The 22,639-nt window shown below is 38.4% G+C and overlaps 1 protein-coding gene across 1 annotated transcript; it reads right to left on the bottom strand.

Moving 5' to 3' along the window:
• Window positions 1-18,003: 18,003 nt before the first annotated feature.
• On the bottom strand, window positions 18,004-19,418 carry LOC119627325 (keratin, type I cytoskeletal 18). The gene has a single exon (XM_038007531.2). It carries the CDS (start codon window positions 19,370-19,372, stop codon window positions 18,080-18,082), a length of 1,293 nt encoding a protein of 430 aa, XP_037863459.1. The 5' UTR covers window positions 19,373-19,418; the 3' UTR covers window positions 18,004-18,079.
• Between the last annotated feature and the right edge of the window lie 3,221 nt (window positions 19,419-22,639).

A 22,639-nucleotide genomic window follows, 5' to 3' on the forward strand; every position in this document is an offset into this window, starting at 1 on the left:
TAAGTGAAGTAAATAACAGTAATGTCAAAAAAGGATGATAGGAAGTATTTGGGAATGCTGTTTTGAAGTGCCCATGGTACATGTTCAATAGTATAGCGTTATTTGAAAGAAAACTTAGTTAAGTTTAAAATGAACATTGGAATCTCTAGGGCTATCGCAATTTTTTTAAAGAAGTATAATTGATATGCTAATAGAAGATATAAATTATTTCTATTAACTTATATGGTAATCAAAACAGAAAATGAAATAGTATAAAATGCTCATTTAAAATCAGAGAAGGTAGAAAAGGGGGAGAAAGAAAGAAGAAAAATGCAAGAAAGAAGAGCTATAGATATAATAGATATTTGTCCAACCATATACATAAGCACTTTTTCCTTTTTCTTTTTCTTTTTTTTTTTTTTTGAGACGGAGTCTCTCTCTGTTGCCCAGGCTGGAGTGCAGTGGCGTGATCTCGGCTCACTGCAGGCTCCGCCTCCCGGGTTCACGCCATTCTCCTGCCTCAGCCTCCCAAGTAGCTGGGACTACAGGCGCCCACCATCGCGGGTGGCTAATTGTGTGTGTGTGTGTGTGTGTGTGTGTGTGTGTGTGTGTGTGTGTGTTTAACAGAGACAGGGTTTCACTGTGGTCTTGATCTCCTGACCTCGTGACTCGCCCACCTCGGCCTCCCAAAGTGCTGGGATTACAGGCGTGAGCCACCGCGCCCGGCCTACATAAGCACTTTTAATACTAACGGCCTAAATATACCATATAGAAGACAAAGGTTGTCAGAGAGGATAGAAATAAACAGGACCTACCCACACATTGTCTACAAGCAATCCACTTTAAATAGAATGACTCAGCTTGATGAAAAGTCGAGGGATAAAGAAAGACATAGAATGCTAACACTAATTTTAAAAAGTTGGATCAGTTAGATTAATTTTGGACAAAGCCGACTTCAGACAAGGAAGATTATCATTGATAAACAAAGGTATTACACAATGATAAAGGAGTCAATTCCCCAAGAATATATAACCACACTAAATGTGTACTGACCTACCAACAGGGCATCAAAATATATGAAGCAAAATCTAATAGAGTTGAAAGAAACATAGAAAAATCTACTATTACACTAGAGACTTCGGCACTTCTCCATCAGGAATTAATAGACCAACAGACCCAACAGGCATAAAATCCATGAAACATTCTGTCAGCCCCCACCAATAGCTGGAGTTACCTCAAAAGCAGCAGCAGTGGAGTTCCTGCAAGAGACTGCCACTAGAACCCAAACCATCCTGAGATGGGGCCAGTTGAGATCTCAGAGAAAGAAGCACGAAACGCCAGGCTGATGATCCGTCTAAAACATATAGTAAGGGGACCTCCATGGGGTGGAGACTGCGACATGTCCTTTGGATGGACAGCAAGAATAGAGATGTTCTACTTAAGTGTCTCTGCAGTGAGACGGTCAGATTATGGAATGTATGTGTGGGTTTAAAGAATTTGGCTAAAGGTAGGTCTAGTTTCTACATGTTTAGCAACATTTTTTATACTTCCATGTTTCAGGCAACAACTTAAATAAGTTTTATCGGTGCCTGTGAATGATAAAAATAACCCCATCTTGTGTTCTTTTGTTATGTTAAGACAAAGTCCCCCTCTATCACCCAGGCTAGAGTGTAGTAGTGCAATCACTGCTCACTGCAGTCTCAACCCCCTGGGCTTAAGCAATCCACCCACCTTAGCCTCCCGAGTAGCTAGGAGTACAGGTGCACACCACCACGCACAGTTAATTTTTGTATTTTTTGTGGAGACAAGGTTTCACCATGTTGCTGGACTTGAACTCCTGGGCTCAAGCGATTCACCTGCTTCGGCATCCCAAAGTGTGAGCCACCAGTGCCTGGCCCCTAGATTGGGTTCTAACCTGCAGGGGAAAACATGCAGCTGGCCAGGTCAACAGAGCAGAGCAGTCAAGGACTGTTGTTTCTAGGTCAGGACACAGAAAAAAGTGGGGAGAGGGAGGAAACTGGGGGACCCTACAAGGTCTAATGGTTTGAATAATATTATCAATCAATTTAATTTAATTGAAATTTATAGGATACTCCACTCCAAAACAGCTGAATGCACATTCTTTTTTATTTCACATGGATCTTTCATCAAGATAGACTACATCCTAGGCCATAGAACACACCTCAAGAAATTTAAAAGCATAGAAAGTATGCCGCATATGTTCTTACACCACAGTGTAATTAAACTAGAAATTAAACTAGAAAATCTCCAAGTATTTGAATTTTACACAACATACTTCTAAATAACTGATGAGTTAAAAAAGGAAGTCTCAAAGTAAATTTTAAAAATTTTGAACTGAATGTAAATTAAAATGCAACTGATCAAAATTTGTGGGATGCCTCAAAAGCAGTTCTTGGAGGGACATTTATAGCATTACATGTATATATTAGAAAAAAATTGCAAACTAATATAGCAATTTCCAACTTGGAAAACAAGAGAAAGCAGACCAACAGCCTAAAGCAAGCAGAAAAAAAAAACAGAGCAAAAATCAATGTCATTGAAAATAGGAAAATAATAGAGAAACTCAACAAAACCCAATGCTTGTTTTTTGTTTAAAAATCAGTAACACAAAGGCCAGATGCAGTGGTTCACACCTGTAATCCCAACACTTTGGGAGGCCAAGGCTGGAGGATCACTTGAAGCCAGGAGTTTGAGACCAGTCTAGGCAACATAGTGAGATCTCATCTCTTCCAATAATTGAAAAAAAAAAAAAAATTGGCTGGGCATGATGGCATGTGCCTATAGTCCCAGCTACTCAGGAGGCTGAGGTGGAAGATTGGTTTAGCCCAGGGGTTTGAAGCTGAAGTGGGTTATAATCACACCACTGCACTCCAACCTGGGTGACAGAGGGAGAACCTATCTCTAAAAAGAATAATAAAATTAAAAAAAAATTAAATATGTAAGAAATTTCCATACTGTTTTCCACAGTGGTTGTACTAGTTCACATTCTCACCAGCAGTATAAAAGTGTTCCCTTTTCACTACATCCGTGCCAACATCTATTATTTGATTTTTAAATTATGGCCATTCTTGCAGGAGCAAGGTGCTATCACATTGTGGTTTTGGTTTGCATTTCCCTGATAATTAGAGAAGTTAAGTATTTTCTTTTCATGTGTTTCTTGGCCATTTGTATATCTTCTTTTGAGAATTGTCTGCGTACTTAGCTCACTGTTTGGTGGGATTATTTTTTTCTTGCTTATTTGTTTAAGTTCCTTATAGATTCTAGATATTACTCCTTTGTTGGATGCACAGTTTGCAAATGTTTTCTCCCATTCTGTGGGTTGTGTTTCCTCTGCTGATTATTTCTCTCACTGTGTAGAAGCTTTTAGTTTAATTAAGTCCCATCTATTTATCTTTGTTCTTGTTGCATTTGCTTTCGGGTTCTTGGTCATGAACTCTTCACCTAGGCCAATGTCTTGAAGAGTTTTTCTGACTTTATCTTCTAGAATTTTTAAAGTAGAACTACCATTGATCCAGCAATCCCACTACTGGGCATCTACCCAGAGGAAAATAAGTCATTATATGAAAAAGACACTTGCACATTCATGTTTACTGCAGCACAATTTGCAATTGCAAAAATATGAAGCCAGCCTAAATGCCCATCAACCAATGAACGGATAAACAAAATGTGAGATATAGATATAGATACAGATGTAGATATATCATAGACTACTACTCAACCATAAAAAGGAATGAAATAATGGCATCTGCGGAAACCTGGATGGAACTGGAGACCAATATTGTAAGTGAAGTAGCTCAGAAATGGAAAACCAAACATCACATGTTCTCACTTATAAGTGGGAGCTAAGCTATGAGGATGCAAAGGTATAAGAGGGATACAATGGGATTTAGGGGAAAAGGTGCGAGGGGGTGAGAAATAAGACTACATGTTGGGTAGTCAGGTGATACTGCTCAGGAGATGGGTGCACCAAAATCTCAGAAATCACACTAAAAGAATTTATCCATGTAACCAAACACCAACAGTTCTCCCAAAACTATTGAAATAATAATAATCTTAAAATTAAAGATCAATAACACGATAAAACCCCTAGCCGAGATAACAAAGAAAAGAGAGAAGGCACAAATTTCCAATATCAAAAATGAAAGGAAGACCAAGAATAATACAGGAATACTATAAGCAACTCTCTGTTCTCAAATTTGAAATCGACCAATTTCTTAAAAGATACAAACTACCAAAACCCACATAAGGAGAAATAGATAACTGGAATATCCTTATATTAATTAAAGGAATTGAATAAATAATAAAGAATTAACTATCTTTCCACCCCAAATCCCAACAATCTCAGGTGTTTTCAATAGTGAATTCTACTGAACAGACAAAAAAGAAATAATACTAATTATTTGCAATCACTTTCAGAAAATAGAATCACAGGCAATACTTCTTAACTTATTAACGTAATGCTCTTAAGCCAGCATTATCCTAATACTAAAACCAGACAAAGACATTAAGGAAAGAAAATCAATACAGCTGTATCTCTCATGAACATACATTTTTTAAAAGAAGTCTTCAATCAAATATTAAGAGATTCATTCCAACAGTGTATATAAAAAGAATTATATACCAGGACCATTTTGGATTTATTTCAAGTATGGAAGGCTGGTTCTACATTCAAAAATCATTCAATATAATTAATCTTTTCAACAGGCGAGCAAACAAAAATCATATGATCATGTCAATTCTTGCAGAAAACACTGTCAAAATTCACTACCCATTCATGACAAAAACTCTAGCAAACTATGAATAGTTGGGAAATCCTAGAAGTTGATAAAGAATATCCTCAAGAAAACCTACAGCTTACACCAAACTTCACAGTGAGAGACTGGACCTTATCCTGAGATTGAGAGTAAGGCAAAGATACTATCTTTCACCATTCTTACTTGTTGCAAATTGTATTAGAAATTGTAACTTTTATAAGAAAACAAGAGATTAAAAAGTATACAAATTGGAAAAGACAAATTCAAACTATTTGTAGACAACATGATTGTCTACGTAGAAAATCGCAAAGTATCTATAAAAGTCTCCTGTAACTAATGAGTGAGTGTAGGAAGGTTGAAATATACGAGAAAAATAAAAATGTCAATGTTTGTCTTTTTACCAGCAATAAACACATGGAATTTGAATTTAAAAAATACTATTTAGAAAACCACCAAAAATAAAATATTTAAGTATAAGTCAAACAAAATAGATATAGGATCTGCATGTGGAAAACTACAAAACACTGATGAAAGACATTTAAGATGTAAATAAATGGAAAGATATTCCATGCTTATAAACTGGAAGACTCAATATTATTAAGATATTAATTCATCCTAACTTGATTTATGGATGCAACACAATATTAATAAAATTCTAAGAAGCTATTTGCAGATATTGGCAAACTAATTTTACATTTTATGGGGAAAGCCCAAGTACTTAGAATAGCCAAAAGAATCCTGAAGTAAAACAAAGCTAAATGACTCACTTTACCTGATTTCAAGACTTATAAAAGTATAGTAATCACAACAGTATGGCATTGGCAAATAATGGACACAAAGGTCAATGAAACAGAATAGAAAGCCCAGAAATAGACCCACACAAACATAGCCAACTTATTTTTGACAAAGGATCAAAGACATTTCAAGTGAGTTTAGTGATAAATTGTTAGACACAAAATCAAAAGAACAGTCTAGGAAAGAAAACACTGGTAAGTTGGACTCTATTAAAATTAAAAAGCTCTTCTCTGTGAAAGACACTGTCAGAATGCAAAGACAGCCATAGGATAGAAGAAAATATTGGCAAAACATATATCTAATAAAGGATTTGGACCCCAAACATATTCAGAACTCTTAAACCCAATAAGAAAACAAACAATCCAATTAAAAAAGGGACAAAAGATCTGAGCATCTCACCAAAGAAGGCAAACCAAAGTTGCCAGGTGTTTGGTTGGAGGAGGGGACTGATTATACAAATGACAAATAAGCAGAGGAAAAGATGCGTAACATCATTTCTCATTAGGGAAATGCAAATAAAAACGACAGTGAAACACAGCTAACTACCGATTAGAAAGGCTAAAATCCAAAAAACTGACAATACCAATTGCTGGCAAGAATGCAGAACAACAGCAAATCGTATTCCTTGCTGGTGGGAATGCAAAATGGTACAGTCACCCTGGAAGGCAGTTAGGCAGTTTCTTACAAAGCTAAATGTAGTCTTACCAAATTGTTTAACAGTTGTGCTCCTAGGAATGGGCAAAACTGATTTGAAAATTTGTGTTTACCAAATCCCTGAATGCAAATGTTTATAGCATCTTTACTCATAATAGTCAAAAACTGGAAGCAACGAGGATATTCTTCAATGGGTGTACAGATAAATAAACTCTGGCACATCTATACTTGGAAACTGATGTAGCAATAAAATGAAATGGGTTATTAAGCCTCACAAAAATGAGACTGAATATTGGTGCATATTGTTAAGTGAAAAAAGGCAGTTTAAAAACACTACATTTTATAATATTTATATAATATTCTAGAAAAGTCTAAAATGTAGAAATGGTAAACAGATCACTAATTGCCAGCCTGTGGTTGTGGGAGGGGGCTGGTTAGGTGAGGAACAGAGGATTATTGAAACTATATTGGGTGATACTGTGATACTATAATTTTGGTTACATGACACTATGCATTTGCAAAATCCATAGAACTTTACAGCACAAAGAGTAGACCTTTCTGCAGGCAAATTAAAAAAAAAAATCATTTAGGAGGTTGAGAGATCCCAAGTTGGAATGCAGACTGTGACAAAACGGTCTAATGTATTACGTGTATGAAGCAATCTCACTGAAGGAAGTAGGGGAAAGAAGTGCTGACCTAAGTAAGTTTGGAAATGAAGAGACTCTGGAAGACTAAAGGCAAAATGAACTGCACATAAGCTTTCTACTCTAGTTGATAAAGTTGTTTCCCCAGGAGGTATGGGTTAACAATTCTAAAACCACTATACATGTAAACTGAACTGCAATTGAACAATTAAGTAAATGGATGGTGGATGGTGGGAGACAGGCTGCTGACTGCTGGAGTGGGAGGTTACAAATAAGCTCGGGAAAAAAGCTAGAATAATCCATGAGGTAGTGAATTAGAATTGGAGACCTCAGTAAGAATTCATGTTTTGGTTAATATAGATAAGGCTGTTTACACATAGAAACATACAGAAGTATTTATAAATATATATACATAAAGGGTTTAGTATACACACATATATTTTCTCATCTTGTCTGCTGAAAAGACCTGAAAGCAGACACGTATTAGCAATAAGCATGGCTTGTACCCCAATCTCAGTTTCTATTATCATTTTCTAATAAAAAGAACTAGGGCTTCTTCAAGAAATTGCTGATCCTAAGGCTGGAGAAGTAAATATACAAGATAAGCCTAGAGTGTCTTGTAGTGCTAGAAAATAGAAAAGTGTTTTTGTTTTTTTTTTCAATTTGAAACAATTTGAGCAACAAAATAAAGTAGCCTTAGATTGTAATGCAGAGCATAAAATAAAAATCTACAAATCAAAACTGATATAAATTATTGAATAAATAACGGAAAAGACAAAAATCTCCCACGCAGAAGAATTTCAAATAATTTATACAGATAATCCACCATCAAGGAATTGGAGCAAACCTCTCCGCTCTTTAAGTATGGACTATACATAGTGACTTCTTTCCAAAGAGTACCCTGTACTTTGGAAAAGAATCCAGAGGAGAAACCTGAAAAGCACTTCCTTTACCAGGTGATCAAGATTAACATCAATAATAAGAAGTCATACTGAGAATTTATGCTGTTTAGATATGATATGATAATGGCATTTTACCTCTTTGAACTTTCTCCCAAGAACATGTTATCCCAGTTGAGATATGAAAAAAAATCAAACAATCACAACTGAGGAACATTCTATAAAATACCTAACCAGCCCTCTTTGAAACTGTCAACGTCATCAGAAAGAAAAGACTGAGAAGCTGTCATAGCAAAGAGAAGCCTAGGAAGATAGGAGGACTAAATGTAATATGGTGTTCTAGATGAATCCTAGAACAAAAGAGGCACATTGTGTAAAAACTAAGGAAACCTGAATGAAGTGATGACTTGGTCACAAGGTATCAATATTACTTCATTAGTTATGACAAACATACCGTAGTAATGTAATATCTTAATAGGGGAAACTGGGTGTGGGGTGTATAGAAATTCTCTGTACTATCTTCTCAATTTTTCTGTAAATCTAAAACCATTATAAAATTTAAAATTTATTAAATGTTTATTGATGTTGACAAATGACTCCATAAAAATGTGCCAGTGTCCCCTTCAGCCAACTCTGTATGAGGGTTTCTCTGTACCATTGCCAAAGTTGAGCATTATCAGTCCTCTTAGTATCTGTACATTGGCCAGAGGTGACAATTGATATCTCATTGTTTAAATCTGCAATTTGAAATTACAAGTAAGATTTAGCATCTTTCTTCTTAGTGACCGGTCATTTACATTTCTTTCTCTATAGCTGGATGTTGCCATCCTCTGCTAATTTTGCAATCTGGTCATTGACCTTTTTTTTTCTGCGTAGAACTTCTGGCATGGTTAAAAAAAATTCCTTTTCTTTCATAGATTTGAAACTATTTTGAGACTATTTTCTTTTGACATTCTCTAAATTATTTGAAATGCAGAAAATGTATTAAAATTAATGGTAAAAACGGCAATTACTTTTGCACCAACCCAATAACTGCTTTATATAATGAAATCTCTATTCTTTTTTTACAATTTCAGGGTTTAATCATGCTTCTATTTTATTCCCAAATTAAGTCATCAGTGGCTTAATTACTGTGTATGGATCCCTTTCGGCTAGTGCCTAATAATTTTAGGTGTTCTTGAAAGGATGTTGCAAATGGGTTCACAACTCCACTGTCAGCTCAAATTCTTTCTGGGCTTTGGTCTTCTTCTTCTCCTGCCATACCACTTGTTTTCCGAAAGGCATGTGGAGGCAGGTGCTTATGTCTATCCTAGAGACACCAACACTCATGAGTAAGAAGAATGTTGTCCTTATGTGATCTTAGATGCCAGTCCTCAGGATGTCAGAATAGGTTTGGTTGGTTCAGTGTAGTGGCACCAATGTCTCTCTTTTTAAAGTACCTTTTTCAAGTAGCCTTAGATTGTAATGCAGAATATAAAACTGTACCCTGCAGTATAGTTTCTATATACGCCTGGCAAATTACCAGTTATTCTTAATATCCTTTGCTGGTTTCTCGTAACTTCCTGTTGATTCACTGCTATATTTATCCATCAGGAATCAGGTACTGATTGCTTCTTTGTCTAACAGCATTTACTTCTTTAGTGATCTCAGTCAATTTTATGGCAATAAGCTAACGCTTCCCTGCTATGTAGTCTCAGGTATAATTGTATCCTGGACCTATCTCCTCCTTTAGATTTATATATCCAAGGGCCAGTTAAGCATTTCCACTTGTTTATCTAATAGACAGCTCATGATTAACATGTCCAAAATTGACTCCTTATCTTCACTCCCAAGTCTTCAGCCCTCAGTAACTGATAAATCCATATTTCATCTGCTCAGTCCAAAAATGTGGGAGTCATTCCCTGTAGTTCACATCACACCCCATATCCAATCTGTCTGGAAATTCATCTAGCTCTAACTTCAATATATATTCATAACCCAAACAGTTTTCAACACTCCTACTGATATGAACCTGGTCCAAGACACCATCTTGCCCTGTCCTCTTTCCTCTGGAATTCTGCTCAAGCCCCTGACCGGCCTTCCTACATATGCCCTTTGGTCCTACAATCTTACCTCTATATATTCCCCAGATAGATTCTTTTAAAACATGTCAGAATATCTCACTTCTCAGCTCAAAATTCTCATGTGGCTTCCCATATTACTCATTAAAACCTCACACCTTCACAATTGGCCTTTAAGCCCTACATTACTTCATCCCTCTGCTATTTTGCTGACTTCATCTCCAATACACCCTACTCACTCACTGAGCTCCAACCATGAGCATTTTTTTTTTTTTTGCCATTTTTTGAACACACTAAGAAGGTATCCTTAGAGCCTTGGCAGTCACTGTTTCCTCGACTGGAATGCTCTTTTCCCAGATAAGCACATGTCTCACTCTCTTTTCATTTGGTTCTCTGCTTGTATGACATTTCCTCATAGAGGTCTCCTCCAGACACCCTATCTAAAACAGTAACTCCCCCAGCACTCTCTGCTTTATTTTTCACCACTGCCTTGTTGCCAACTGACATGCTATACTTGTTTATTGTTTAGCTGCTTCTACTGGCATACAAACTCTATATAGAAGATAGATTTTATTATATTCATGGCTCTATCTCTAGCAAAAAGAACAATGTCTATTTCTCTTTTTTTTTTTTTTTTTTTTTTTAATGGAGTTTCACTCTTGTCACCCAGGCTGGAGTGCAGTGGCACGATCTTGACTCATTGCAACCATCGCTTCCCAGGTTCAAGTGATTCTCCCGCCTCAGCCTCCCGAATAGCTGGGATTACAGGTGCCTGCCAGCATGTCCAGCTAATTTTTGTATTTTTAGTAGAGACGGGGTTTCACCATGTTTGCCAGGCTGGTCTTGAACTCCTGACCTCAGGTGATCCACCTGCCCCGGCCTCCCAAAGTGCTGGGATTATAGGTGTGAACCACTACACCTGACCAAATAGAACAATATCTAAAACTTAGTATACACTCCATAAATATATGTTGCATAGGTGAATACATTTCATTGTGTGTCTGACAACCAAACCTGCAATAGACACAAAACTGTAGATCTGATCCCATCTCTTACCTGTTTTTCCTCCTAAGCCGTGTCCTTATTTGTAACCCCTGGTGCCTCACCGGTGAGTACAGTGTAGGCATTTATTGCTTTCTTCGTAAACAGAATTAAATTCCAAGGGCCTTGGCAAACTGGAGGGGGGCCCAAAAGACCAGAACGGAGACTCTGGGAGCAAGGTGAAAATATGCCACTGGGGAGAATAACGGAAGCACAAAGGAGAGACGGCTGGAGAGTGGCATTGAGCCAGATCTAGTGTCAAGGTGTGCTATGAACTGAATGTTTGTGTATCCAAAATTTGTATATTGAAGCTAGTCATCAGCATGATGATTTTAGGAGGTGGGCACTTTGGCAGGGGAATAGGTAATGAGGGAAATGTCTCCATGAATGACATTAGTATCCTTATAAGATACTTTACCCTGGCTGGGCGCGGTGGCACACACTGCAATTCCAGAACTTTGGGAGGCCAAGGCGGGCAGATCATGAGGACAAGAGATCAAGACCATCCTGGCCAACATGGTGAAACCCCATCTCTGCTAAAAATACAAAAATTAGCTGGGCATGGTGGCACGCGCCTGTAGTCCCAGCTACTCAGGAGGCTGAGGCAGGAGAATCACCTGAACCCGGGAGGCAGAGGTTGCAGTGAGCCAAGATCACACCACTGCACTCCAGCCTGGTGACAGAGTGAGACTTTATCTCAGAAAAAAAAAAAAAGATACTTTACCCCTTCCACTATGTGAGGACACAGTGAGAAGGTGCCACCTGTGAACCAAAAAGCAGGCCCTCACCAGACGCAAATCTCCATGCACCTTGATCTTGGACTTCTCAGCCTCCAGGACTATGAAAAATAAATGTATGGTGTTTACTACCCAGTTTATAGTATTTTGTTATAGCACCACTAATAAACTCAGACAAGGCTGATGCAGAGATAAACATAATGCAACCATTTTTTTTCTGTGCTGTTTTACTACCACAGGCTCTCGGTTTGATTTTATTCATTTCCAATTTCCATCTAAAAGTAGCAGGATCACATGGTGGAAAAAGTCCTGGACTTGGAAATCAGAAAGACCTGGGTTAGAATGCTGGCTCTGATACTCAGAGCTGAACGAACTTGGATAAGTCATTTAATCTTTGGGAATGTCTCCCTCTCTGGATTTGCAAGAGTATTAAGAAATAAATGTCATTGCATTCCAGCCTGAGCAACGAGAGCGAAACTCTGTATCAAAAAAGAAATAAAGAAGTAAATGTGAAAAAAAATCCTTAATATCCCTTAATATCCCAACACAACACACAGCAGTTATTCAGTAAATGTAAATTAAACCTATTCTGTTGGCAGGAACTGACAGACTCTTGATATATGATGTTACATCCTTCTTATTTATTTGTAGCACCAGCTGCTGGAATTAGTCTCATCTGTTATGCCTTTCTTTTAGACTCTTTTTCCACTCCTTCCTTCCTTGAATGTCCTCTTGTCTGATTCTATGGACCCATGGAATCCTTGTGTCAATCTGCTTTTTCTCTTTATCTGCAAGATGCTAAACTTCAACTTTTAGAACACAGAGGAGCGAAAGTGAAGATGGGTAGATTTTTTGTTTGTTTTTTTGACAAAGTCTCAGTCTGTCACCCGGACTGGAGTGCAGTGGCATGATCTCAGCTCGCTGCAACCTCTGCCTCCCAGATTCAAGCAATTCTCATGCCTCAGTCACCCAAGTAGCTAGGATTACAGGCGCCCACCTCCACACCTGGCTAATTTTTGTATTTTAGTAGATGAGGTTTTAGTACCTTGTTGGCCAGGTTGGTCTCAAACTCCTGACCTCAGGTGATCCACCTGTCTTGGCTCCCAAAGTGCTGGGATTACAGGCATGAGCCACTGTGCCCGGCCGGTTGGATATTTTTATCCTGAGAATTGGAGGCACCAATTTGTATATATTAATATATACACTTTCTCTCTTTCACATCAACACACACACACACACACACACACACACACACACACACACACACACACACACATATTTAGGGCCCATGGAGATAGAAAGGAGTGAAAATGGAAAGGAGGTAGTTTTAAAATCCCTGCCCCAGCATTGCTCACTACAAAAGCAGAGCTGCTTCACAAAGCCCCTGGGAAGCCCTGTAAATGTATCTCTCATTGTATGATGTCAGCAGGTTCCCCATCAGGAAGCAGTAAGGGCAGGCGAGGGTTTCAAATTGCCTGGGCTCTCGGGGCACTTGGTGCTTGGCATGGCCTTGATGAGAATGCACATGGCCACCCTCAGGAGCTCTGGCTTCCGACCCACAGGAGGGAAAAAGAGGCTCCAGAATTAGGACTGAACTTAAATTCGGAGAGAAGGGACTGTCTCCAAGACCAGCGAGCATTATCCCAGAGTGACGCGCTTGACAACATTAGAGAAAGTGAGAGCTCCCTCCAGATGCCTCTGTCTGGGTGGCTACTGCAATTTTCTTCAGCTTCCCTCTGAGTTCCAATCCATTGCAGAGCAATTTTCGCCTGAATTAAAACAAAGCCTTTCTTCCAGGATGGTGTCCTCAAAAGGTACACACCTTTTAGAGCCAAAAAAAAAAAAAAAAAAAAAAAAAAAATCTATGTCTGAATTCCACCTCTGCCAGTTAATGCTAGTTAGTTTTAGGAAAATTAGCTAACATCTCTGAGACTGTTTCCTATCTATAAATTGAGAATAATACCTGTTTCACAAAATCTAAAATATTAAATGAGAAACCACATGCGTAACAGGAGCCTGCATTTCTCAGTCATTTCTCATCTATATAGGATACACCCACGTCACAAAACCTCTTTATCTTTTCCAGTTTTTGGAAGAATTTCTGAAGCCTAGGATTCCCTTGTTGACCAAAGGAAATGTGATTTGTGTTTCTGTCACTGATACTACACTGTACCTCCCCTATTATTTCTCCAATGTTGATCTCTCTGACTTATCTTTCCTCTTCAGAAGACAACATGGCCATCCTCGGACCACCCTACTCTGCTGGTCCTTCAAGAACTAGACCCTGAATACTCTCATATCGCTCACCCCTGCTTGCTAACCAAGGAGACCCAAATATTATATACTTGTAAATAAAGACAACAGAGTACGTGAGTAATGCATAATTCTTTGCTTTAACCCTTGCCCTCCTAACCTCCATTCTCTATATAACCATAAAAATACTCCTTTTTTGTGGCTGCATAGGAGTTCATAGCATATAGTTACCACATTTTCTTTATCCATTACACCATGGATGGGTGCCTAGGTCTATTCCATGTCTTTGCTACTGTGAATGGTGCCGCAATATACATACAAGTGCAACTTTCTTTTTGGTAGAACGATTTATTTTCCTTATGGTATATACCCAGCAATGGAATTGCTGAGTCAAGGGGTAGTTCTGTTTTGAGTTATTTGAGAAATTTCCAAACTCCCCTTCGCAAGGGTTGAACTAATTTATATTCCCACCAATGGGGTATAAAAGTTCCCTTTTATTTGTGGAGGTCATTGCCCTAAGCAAATTAAGTCAGGAACAGAAAACCAAATACCGCATGTTCTCACTTATAGTGGGAGCTAAACATTGGGTACCCAGGGACACAAAGACAGGAGCAAAAAGACACTTAGGGCTATTAGAGGGGAGAGGGAGGGCGGTGAGCAAGGGGTTAAAGAACAACCTGTTGGGTACTATACTTAGTACCTGGGTGGTGAGATCAGTTGTACCCCAAACCTCAGCATCACACAATATGCCCATGTAAGTCTGCACATGTACTCCCTGAATCTAAAATAAAGGTTGAAAAAGAGGCTTCTTTTAAAGTTTGTAAAGATCTCACTCCTCTGCTGCAATATTCCAATGACCTCCAATCCCATGAAGAGTAAAAGTAAAGACCTTTAACCCATTTATGGAGGTTATAATCTGTGTGTATGTGTGTGTGTGTGTGAAAAATCAGACCTTGGCAATGACCTTGAGCAGTAGGATATAAATAACTCCCACAAGCTTAGTGTTCCAATAATGGAACATTAGGCATAAATAAGTTAAGCTCCCCTGCAAGGTCCTCTCTTGTTCTTCGCTCTGTTTCCCAGGCTGCCACTTTTTTCTCTGGGTTGGTAAGTAGCTGCTATGAGTGGTATGTAATTCCGTCATTCATTTCACTACCAGATAGACAGAATAATCTTCCTAAATAATCGGTCTCAGCCGGGCGCTGTGGCTCAAGCCTGTAATCCCAGCACTTTGGGAGGCCGAGACAGGCGGATCACAAGGTCAGGAGATCGAGACCATCCTGGCTAACCCGGTAAAACCCCGTCTCTACTAAAAAATACAAAAAACTAGCCGGGCAAGGTGGCGGGAGCCTGTAGTCCCAGCTACTCGGGAGGCTGAGGCAGGAGAATGGCGTGAACCCAGGAGGCAGAGCTTGCAGTGAGCTGAGATCCGGCCACTGCACTCCAGCCTGGGCGACAGAGCGAGACTCTGTCTCAAATAATAATAATAATAATAATAATAATAATAATAATCGGTCTCACTACTTCACTCTTTTCTTAAACACTTTTACTGATTTATTTTTATTTTTTGGGGAATGCTGCAGAAAGTGATTTAGTTCATAAGCTCTTCAGTCAGACGAAATCTTGACTTCACCTCCTGGGATCTCTGTGACCTTAACACACAGATCTCTTTGGCTCACTTTACTAATTAAATCTCTCTTTGGCTCACTTTTGTAATAAAATATGAATAAGCACAACACCTTATGTAAAATCTCTAGTACAGTACCTACTGCCTAGTAAGTAATAAAAAATGACAACTATAATTGCTGAATTATATAACAGGACAGCAGACTCTTGGTAGTATCATGCAAGATCTGTTTTAATATCATTTAAACCTATCTCACTTTCAGATTCATCTGGCATATCTGTCCTAATGGATAGCACTTGCTAGCTATAGTTTTCATAATTACTTAAGGAAAGTATATTTTTCATGATTGCCTTTCCTTAGCATAGCCTGGCCTTCACCTCCATTTCCACCTGGCAAGTTTCTATTCAACCTTCAAGACCCAGTTCAAAAATCGAGTTAAGATGGTAGACTGAGTTCACCTACATTTTATACCTTCTTCACAAAAATCTCTTTGAATAATGGACAATATATTGCTTAAATAAACCAAAACCAATAAATAGTTAACAATGCTGGAAAACGCAAGAGAAGGTCATCAATGGACTGTAATTCTGATGTATATTTAAAATAGAGAAAGTAGTCAGAGTATCTCTACTTCTGGCTATCTGGGGAACTTTTTGAAAAACTTCTGAAGGAAAAAAAAAAACACGCACGTAGAAATGATAGATAAAATGTAACAAACATTCTTTCAGATGCATAGCTGAGCTTCTGAGAAAGAAAGATATATCTTCAGGGACCTAAACAGAGGGACGTGTGAAAATTAAATTTGTAAGCTGCCACCCATGCAGCGACTATCCTGGGAGCATTTGCTGTGCTTACTAGCCAAGAGGTTTGAGTTTTAATGCCTGCCAGGGAAGAAAACAAGGCCTTTTGTCTTTTAAAAATGGAAGTTGGAACCTAGACCCTGCATAAACCTGGAACCCTCAAGGGGTTACACTGCAGGTAAAACGATGTGCTAGAATAATATCTCTCTGTCAACAAAGGAGACTAAAAGGAAAATTGTCTGTCCCAGGATGGGCTTTGGGGGAAAAAAATCTTCCCTGCATATTTATAACCACAGCTCTCTATTATGAGGAATTGGGGTCTAAGAAACCCTAAGCGCATCAGGGCCCCATTTAATAGGAAGGGAAAATACTCTCTGGAGAGAAAGACCTTCCATGCATTCTTCACAGGGCTTTCAAAGCCGAAGAAGCACTGAAAAGGGTATCTAAGTTCAAAAAGAAAAGCATAAAAACAGAATAAATCAAGCCAGAGAACAAGAGTCAGCAGAAAAAACAAACACTAGAATTAGACCCTCAATAACATTGGCTAATAAAATTACTGGATTCAAAATATAAATAAGTTAAAAAAAAAAAGCAGAAGTAAAGCCATAAGAAATCAACCATATGCAATAAAAAATATAAAGTAGGACCTCAACAAAAAGAAACCAAGGAGACTGATTAAAAAATGGGCCAAAGACCTTAACAGACATCTCACCAAGGAATGAATATATATATATAATAAAATGTGAAAAGATTCTCCATATTGCATGCCATCATATAAATACAAATTAAAACAACGAGATGCCACTACACGGCTATTGGAATGGCCAAAATCCAGAACACTGACAACTTCTAGGAGGAATTTACAATGGACCTGCATTAAAATTCCTAGGAAAGAAATCGAGAGAAAGGGGATTTGGCAATTAAAGATATGATGGGCAATGATTTTCTACAGTCAATGAAGGAATCATGCTTTCAGATTTAGAAAGCACAATAAATACTAAATAAAATCTGGGTATTTAAAATTTTCGTATTTCGATATTTTCAAAATCTACATTTGAACATGTTGCTGTAATACTGGAAAGCCCAAAAATAGAGAGAATTTAGTGTAGCAGGTAAGAAGAAAAGAGAGGAAACAGCTTTCAAATTAAAACTTCTAAGACTGTTTTTCAGAAAAACAAAACTAAAGTTTTAAAAAGCCCCTTACTAAATTAGTATCTAAGATACATACATCAAGAAGAAGAAACTCGGGTCCAGAGGGAGGACATGGAGACAAGAAAGGACACTCAGCAAAGCAAAAAATAAATGTATAGATTTTTATAAATATTATTTATATGAAACAATGGTAATAACAATGACTACCTTACAAGGGTGTTCATAACAAGTTAGAAATAAAAACCTACTAGGTAATAATTTAAATCATGTGAGTATATGATCATGACATTTTTGTAAGTTTCTTGTATAGTTCTGATAGAGATTAAATTTTAAAGATTAATCCCCAAAATGTAGAAATTTAGTGTATAACATATAAAAGTGAAAAAAGAAAACTATTTGATCAGTTAAAAATAAGCCAGGAAAAGAGAAAAGTAAGTATATATAAATATATAATAGGTAAATTAGAAAGCAAAAAAGTAGACATAAATATATGTTCATATATATGACATTTGTACACACATACACACACATATCTGCATGCAAATGTTTACAATATTGTATATAATATATATTTACATACATACAGATTTTTTTTTTTTTCCAACGAACTCTGAACTTTTTATTGGCCTCCTGCTCCCCAAAGGGTACCCCGCTTCTGCTGGCTTAATGCCTCAGAACTTTGGTGTCGTTGGTCTCAGACACCACTTTGCCATCCACTATCCGGCGGGTGGTGGTCTTTTGGATGGTTTGCATGGAGTTGCTGCTGTCCAAGGCATCACCAAGATTGAATTCCTCGCCATCTTCCAGCAGGCGGCGGTAGGTGGCGATCTCAGCTTCCAGCTTGACCTTGATGTTCAGCAGGGCCTCATACTCCTGGGCCTGTCGCTGTCCCTCTGCCCGGGTCTGTGCCAGCTCTGACTCCAGGTGCAGCAGGATCCCATTGAGCTGCTCCATCTGTAGGGCGTAGCGGGCCTCCACCTCCCTCAGGCTGTTCTCCAAGCTGGCCTTCAGATTTCTCATGGAGTCCAGGTCGATCTCCAAGGACTGAACTGTACGTCTCAGCTCTGTGAGCGTCGTCTCAGCAGCTCCAACCTCGGCGGACTGTGTGGTGACCACTGTGGTGCTCTCCTCAATCTGCTGAGACCAGTACTTGTCTAGCTCCTCTCGGTTCTTCCGAGCCAGCTCGTCATATTGGGCCCGGATGTCTGCCATGATCTTGGCAAGGTCCTGAGATTTGGGGGCATCTACCTCCACGGTCAACCCAGAGCTGGCAATCTGGGCTTGTAGGCCTTTTACTTCCTCTTCGTGGTTCTTCTTCATGAAGAGCAGCTCCTCCTTTAGAGCCTCAATCTCTGTCTCCAGCTGCAGTCGAGTGACATTGGTGTCATCAATGACTTTGCGGAGCCCATGGATGTCGTTCTCCACAGACTGGCGCATGGCCAGCTCTGTCTCATACTTGACTCTAAAGTCATCAGCAGCAAGACGGGCATTGTCAATCTGCAGAACGATGCGGGCATTGTCCACAGTATTTGCGAAGATCTGAGCTCTCAGGTCCTCGATGATCTTGAAGTAATGGCTCCAGTCTCTGACCTGGGGTCCCTTCTTCTCCAAGTGCTCCCGGATTTTGCTCTCCAGCCTCCGGTTCTCGGTCTCCAGGCTCCTCACTCTGTCCAGGTAAGAGGCCAGGCGGTCGTTCAGGCTTTGCATGGTCTCCTTCTCGTTCTGGATGCCTCCCATTCCTGCCAGACCCCCGGCCATCCCTGAGGCCAGGCCCCCGGACCCCATGCCGCCCCGGAAGCTGGTGGAGCGGGACACGGAGATCCGGGAACCAGAACCCCCGGCGCCTGCATAGACACTGGCCGCGCTGCTGACCGGCCGGGCGCCGTAGCTGGGCGCCTGGACAGAGCCCAGGGACCGGTAGTTGGTAGAGAAGGTGGAGCGAGTGGTGAAGCTCATGCTGTATGGGAGGAAGGCGAGAGGACAGGACTGAGGCTTTGCCGACATACATACAGATTTTTAAAACTCAGTGTTATATATTATGCCTCCCAAAATTCATATGTTGAAGTCCTAAGCCCCAGTATCTCAGAATCTAAACTTATTTGGAAATAGGGTTATTGTAGAGGTAATAAGTTAAGATGAGGTCATACCAGTGTAGGGCAGGCCCCTAATCCAACATGACTAGTGGCCTTAGGAAAAGGATAAATATGGGCATGGAGAGACATACACACAGGGAGAACACCATGAAAAGATGAAGCTGGAGATCAGGCTGATGCCTCCATAAACAAAAGAACTCCCAAGATTGCCAGAAACACCCCAGGAACTAGACAACTGGCGTAGAGAAGACATTTCCTCACAGACATCTAAAGGAACCGATGCTACTGACACCTTGATCTCAGACTTCCAGCCTCTAAAAGTGTGAGACAATAAATTTCTGTGTTTAACTCATACATGCAGTTTTTGGTACTGTGTTATGGCAGCCCTAGCAAAATAATATATTTGGTAAATAACGAAATGAAGGCAAAAAATAAAGATGTTCTTTGAAACCAATGAGAAAGAAGACACAATGTACCAGAATCTCTGGGACATATTTAAAGCAGTTTGTAAAGGGAAATTTATAGCACTAAATGCCCACAAGAGAAAGCAGGAAAGATCTAAAATTGACACTCTAACATCAAAATTAAAAGAACTAGAGAAGCAACAGCAAACAAATTCAAAATCTAGCAGAAGACAAGAAATAACTAAGATCAGAGCAGAACTGAAGGAGATAGACACAAAAAACCCTTCAAAAAATCAATGAACTCACTTACATGTGTTTTACAAGACAAATATTTAAAAGATAAAGATAAAAAATGTTGAAAGTAAAATAATTGGAATAAAGATTTATAAGATAAATTCTGGAAAAAGGAAACCTGGTGCATATAGTCATATCAGAAATAAAATGCTAACCTCAAAACCAAAGCTTTGTGGTGATAAAATACAGCATTATATTATCATTAAAAAAATGAACTTTACCAGGAAAATATGGTAGTCCTGAACCTGCATGTGTATTACATGGCTATGTGCACACTACATATAGGCACATACATCTATATATAACTTATAATAGAAAAATAAACAGAATGACAACATTAAATTGAAAAATTTAAAATTATTGTGGATAGCAGTAAGATAATTTAGTTAACTACTCTCAGTATTCAATAGAAATAAACAGAATGACATTACATTGAAAAATTCAAAATTATTGTGGACAGCAGTAAGATTATTTAGTACACCACTCTCAGTATTCAATAGAAAAAGCAGACCAAAAAAAAAAAAAAAAATCTAAGGATTTAAAACAATAGAATAGCACAATTGACAAGTGGGTTGAGCAACTCTCGTTGCCCAGGCTGAAGTTGCAGTGCCATTGTACTCCAGCCTGGGCAACGAGAGTGAAACTCCATCTAAAGAAAAGAAAAAGAAAATGAAAAAAGCAAAGGGGAAAAGAAAGAGAGAGAGAGAGAGAAAGAAGGAAGAAAGAAAATAAAAGAAAAAAGTTAACCAATAAAATGCTAATTCACAGAAGAGATAGAATATTCAACAAAAACAAGAAAAGATACTGTATCTTACCAATGCTCAGGAGAATGGAAATTAAAACTGCAACGAGATACCATTTTATACTTGCCAGTCAAGCAAAATTTAGAAAGTATGATTACACTAAATATTGTGAGAATGTAGAAAAATGTTAACTGTGGTAGGACTGTTGTTATTGTTCCAATCTCTTTATAACAAGGTAGTAATATCTATTATAGCTTAAGATGAACATACTGGATGACCCAGCAATTCAGCTTATGGTTATAAATCATAGGAAAACAAAAAAAAATTAGAGAAAGAAAAACAAAGCGGAATGGATTATTGTAAAGGGAAAACGAGGACACAGAAAATTCACTTTGGGGAGAAGCGACTACTGAAGTTAAAGTTAGCATTCTCACGGATCTCCAGAGAAATAACCAAGCTAAGAGTCACCAAATAAAAGAACTGGAGAACAATATGGGGAAATCATCAGAGAAATTAATTAAAGGACTAAATTTGAAGCAGCTGCTGCATTGAACTTCTCTCCCTTCTCCATATTTAACATCTGGTGGCAACTGCATTTGCCCTTGAGAAAAAGCCCTAAGAACTAATATATAAACAAAGTGAATAACTTTTCTTGGAAAGGCTCTTAGCATGAGTGTTGACACTGAGGAAACAGACATTATAGAGCTGGTAAATTTGTAAGAATATAAAGATTACTTCTGTACATATAGAAGGTTTTATTTTTGAAACAGCTGCAGTCAATCTCCAACAAAGTAGTCAGAAGTGTACTTAACTTGCGAGATTTAAGGAATATGTCTCATGTCCAGATAAACAAGATAGAACACTGAAGATAAACACAAAATCTCTGGATGTGCATCCTTCCTTTCATTTGTAATTACTAGTAACATGCTCTTGTAATATCTAGGTACACTGGATTTGGATTCATGACAAATAAACAGAGATATGCATTCCAACTAATAAAGTGTGTTCCAGCTTCCAATATTGTTCAGTCTAGCTTTTAATTACAAATAGGAGCAGCCAATAATCATCAAATATTTGGAAAACCAGGCACCTTGAAAGACACATTAGACTAAATATTCAGAAAAGTTAGTGCCCTCCCCAAAATAAATTTAACTTATGATACAGAAAAAACTACTTCAGAATAAATATCTTCAGGCAGATTTTAAAACTGGCTGCTATGAATCAGAACCATATTTCTGGAACTTATAGGATAATAAGGAAAAATAAAAATGAATAAATAGCAGAATGAAAATAACTGAAGAGTCAATTAATGAACTGAAAGATTGAACAAAGTAATTAGCCTAGGAATGTAATGTAATAAGACAAATAGATGAAAAGTATGAGAGAAGAGCTAAGAATTGTGAAGAATGGATGGAAAAATTCCAATTTGCCCCTTAACATTTCCAGAAGAAACAGTCATGCAAAAGGGGGTGTGGTAGGGAGAATAATGGGCTACCAAATATGTTTATGTCCATATCTCCCAAACCTGTTACTATATTAGCTTACATAGTATGACAGGCTGAATAATGGTCTCCAAAATATGCCCACAGTATAATCCTTAGAACCTGTGAAATGTTTCCTTATCAAGAGGGTATTTGCAGATGTGATTGAGTTAAGGATCTTGAGGTGAGAGGTGAGGAGATTATCTAG

Source organism: Chlorocebus sabaeus, chromosome 19, assembly GCF_047675955.1.
Source record: "Chlorocebus sabaeus isolate Y175 chromosome 19, mChlSab1.0.hap1, whole genome shotgun sequence".
Taxonomy (NCBI): domain Eukaryota; kingdom Metazoa; phylum Chordata; class Mammalia; order Primates; family Cercopithecidae; genus Chlorocebus; species Chlorocebus sabaeus.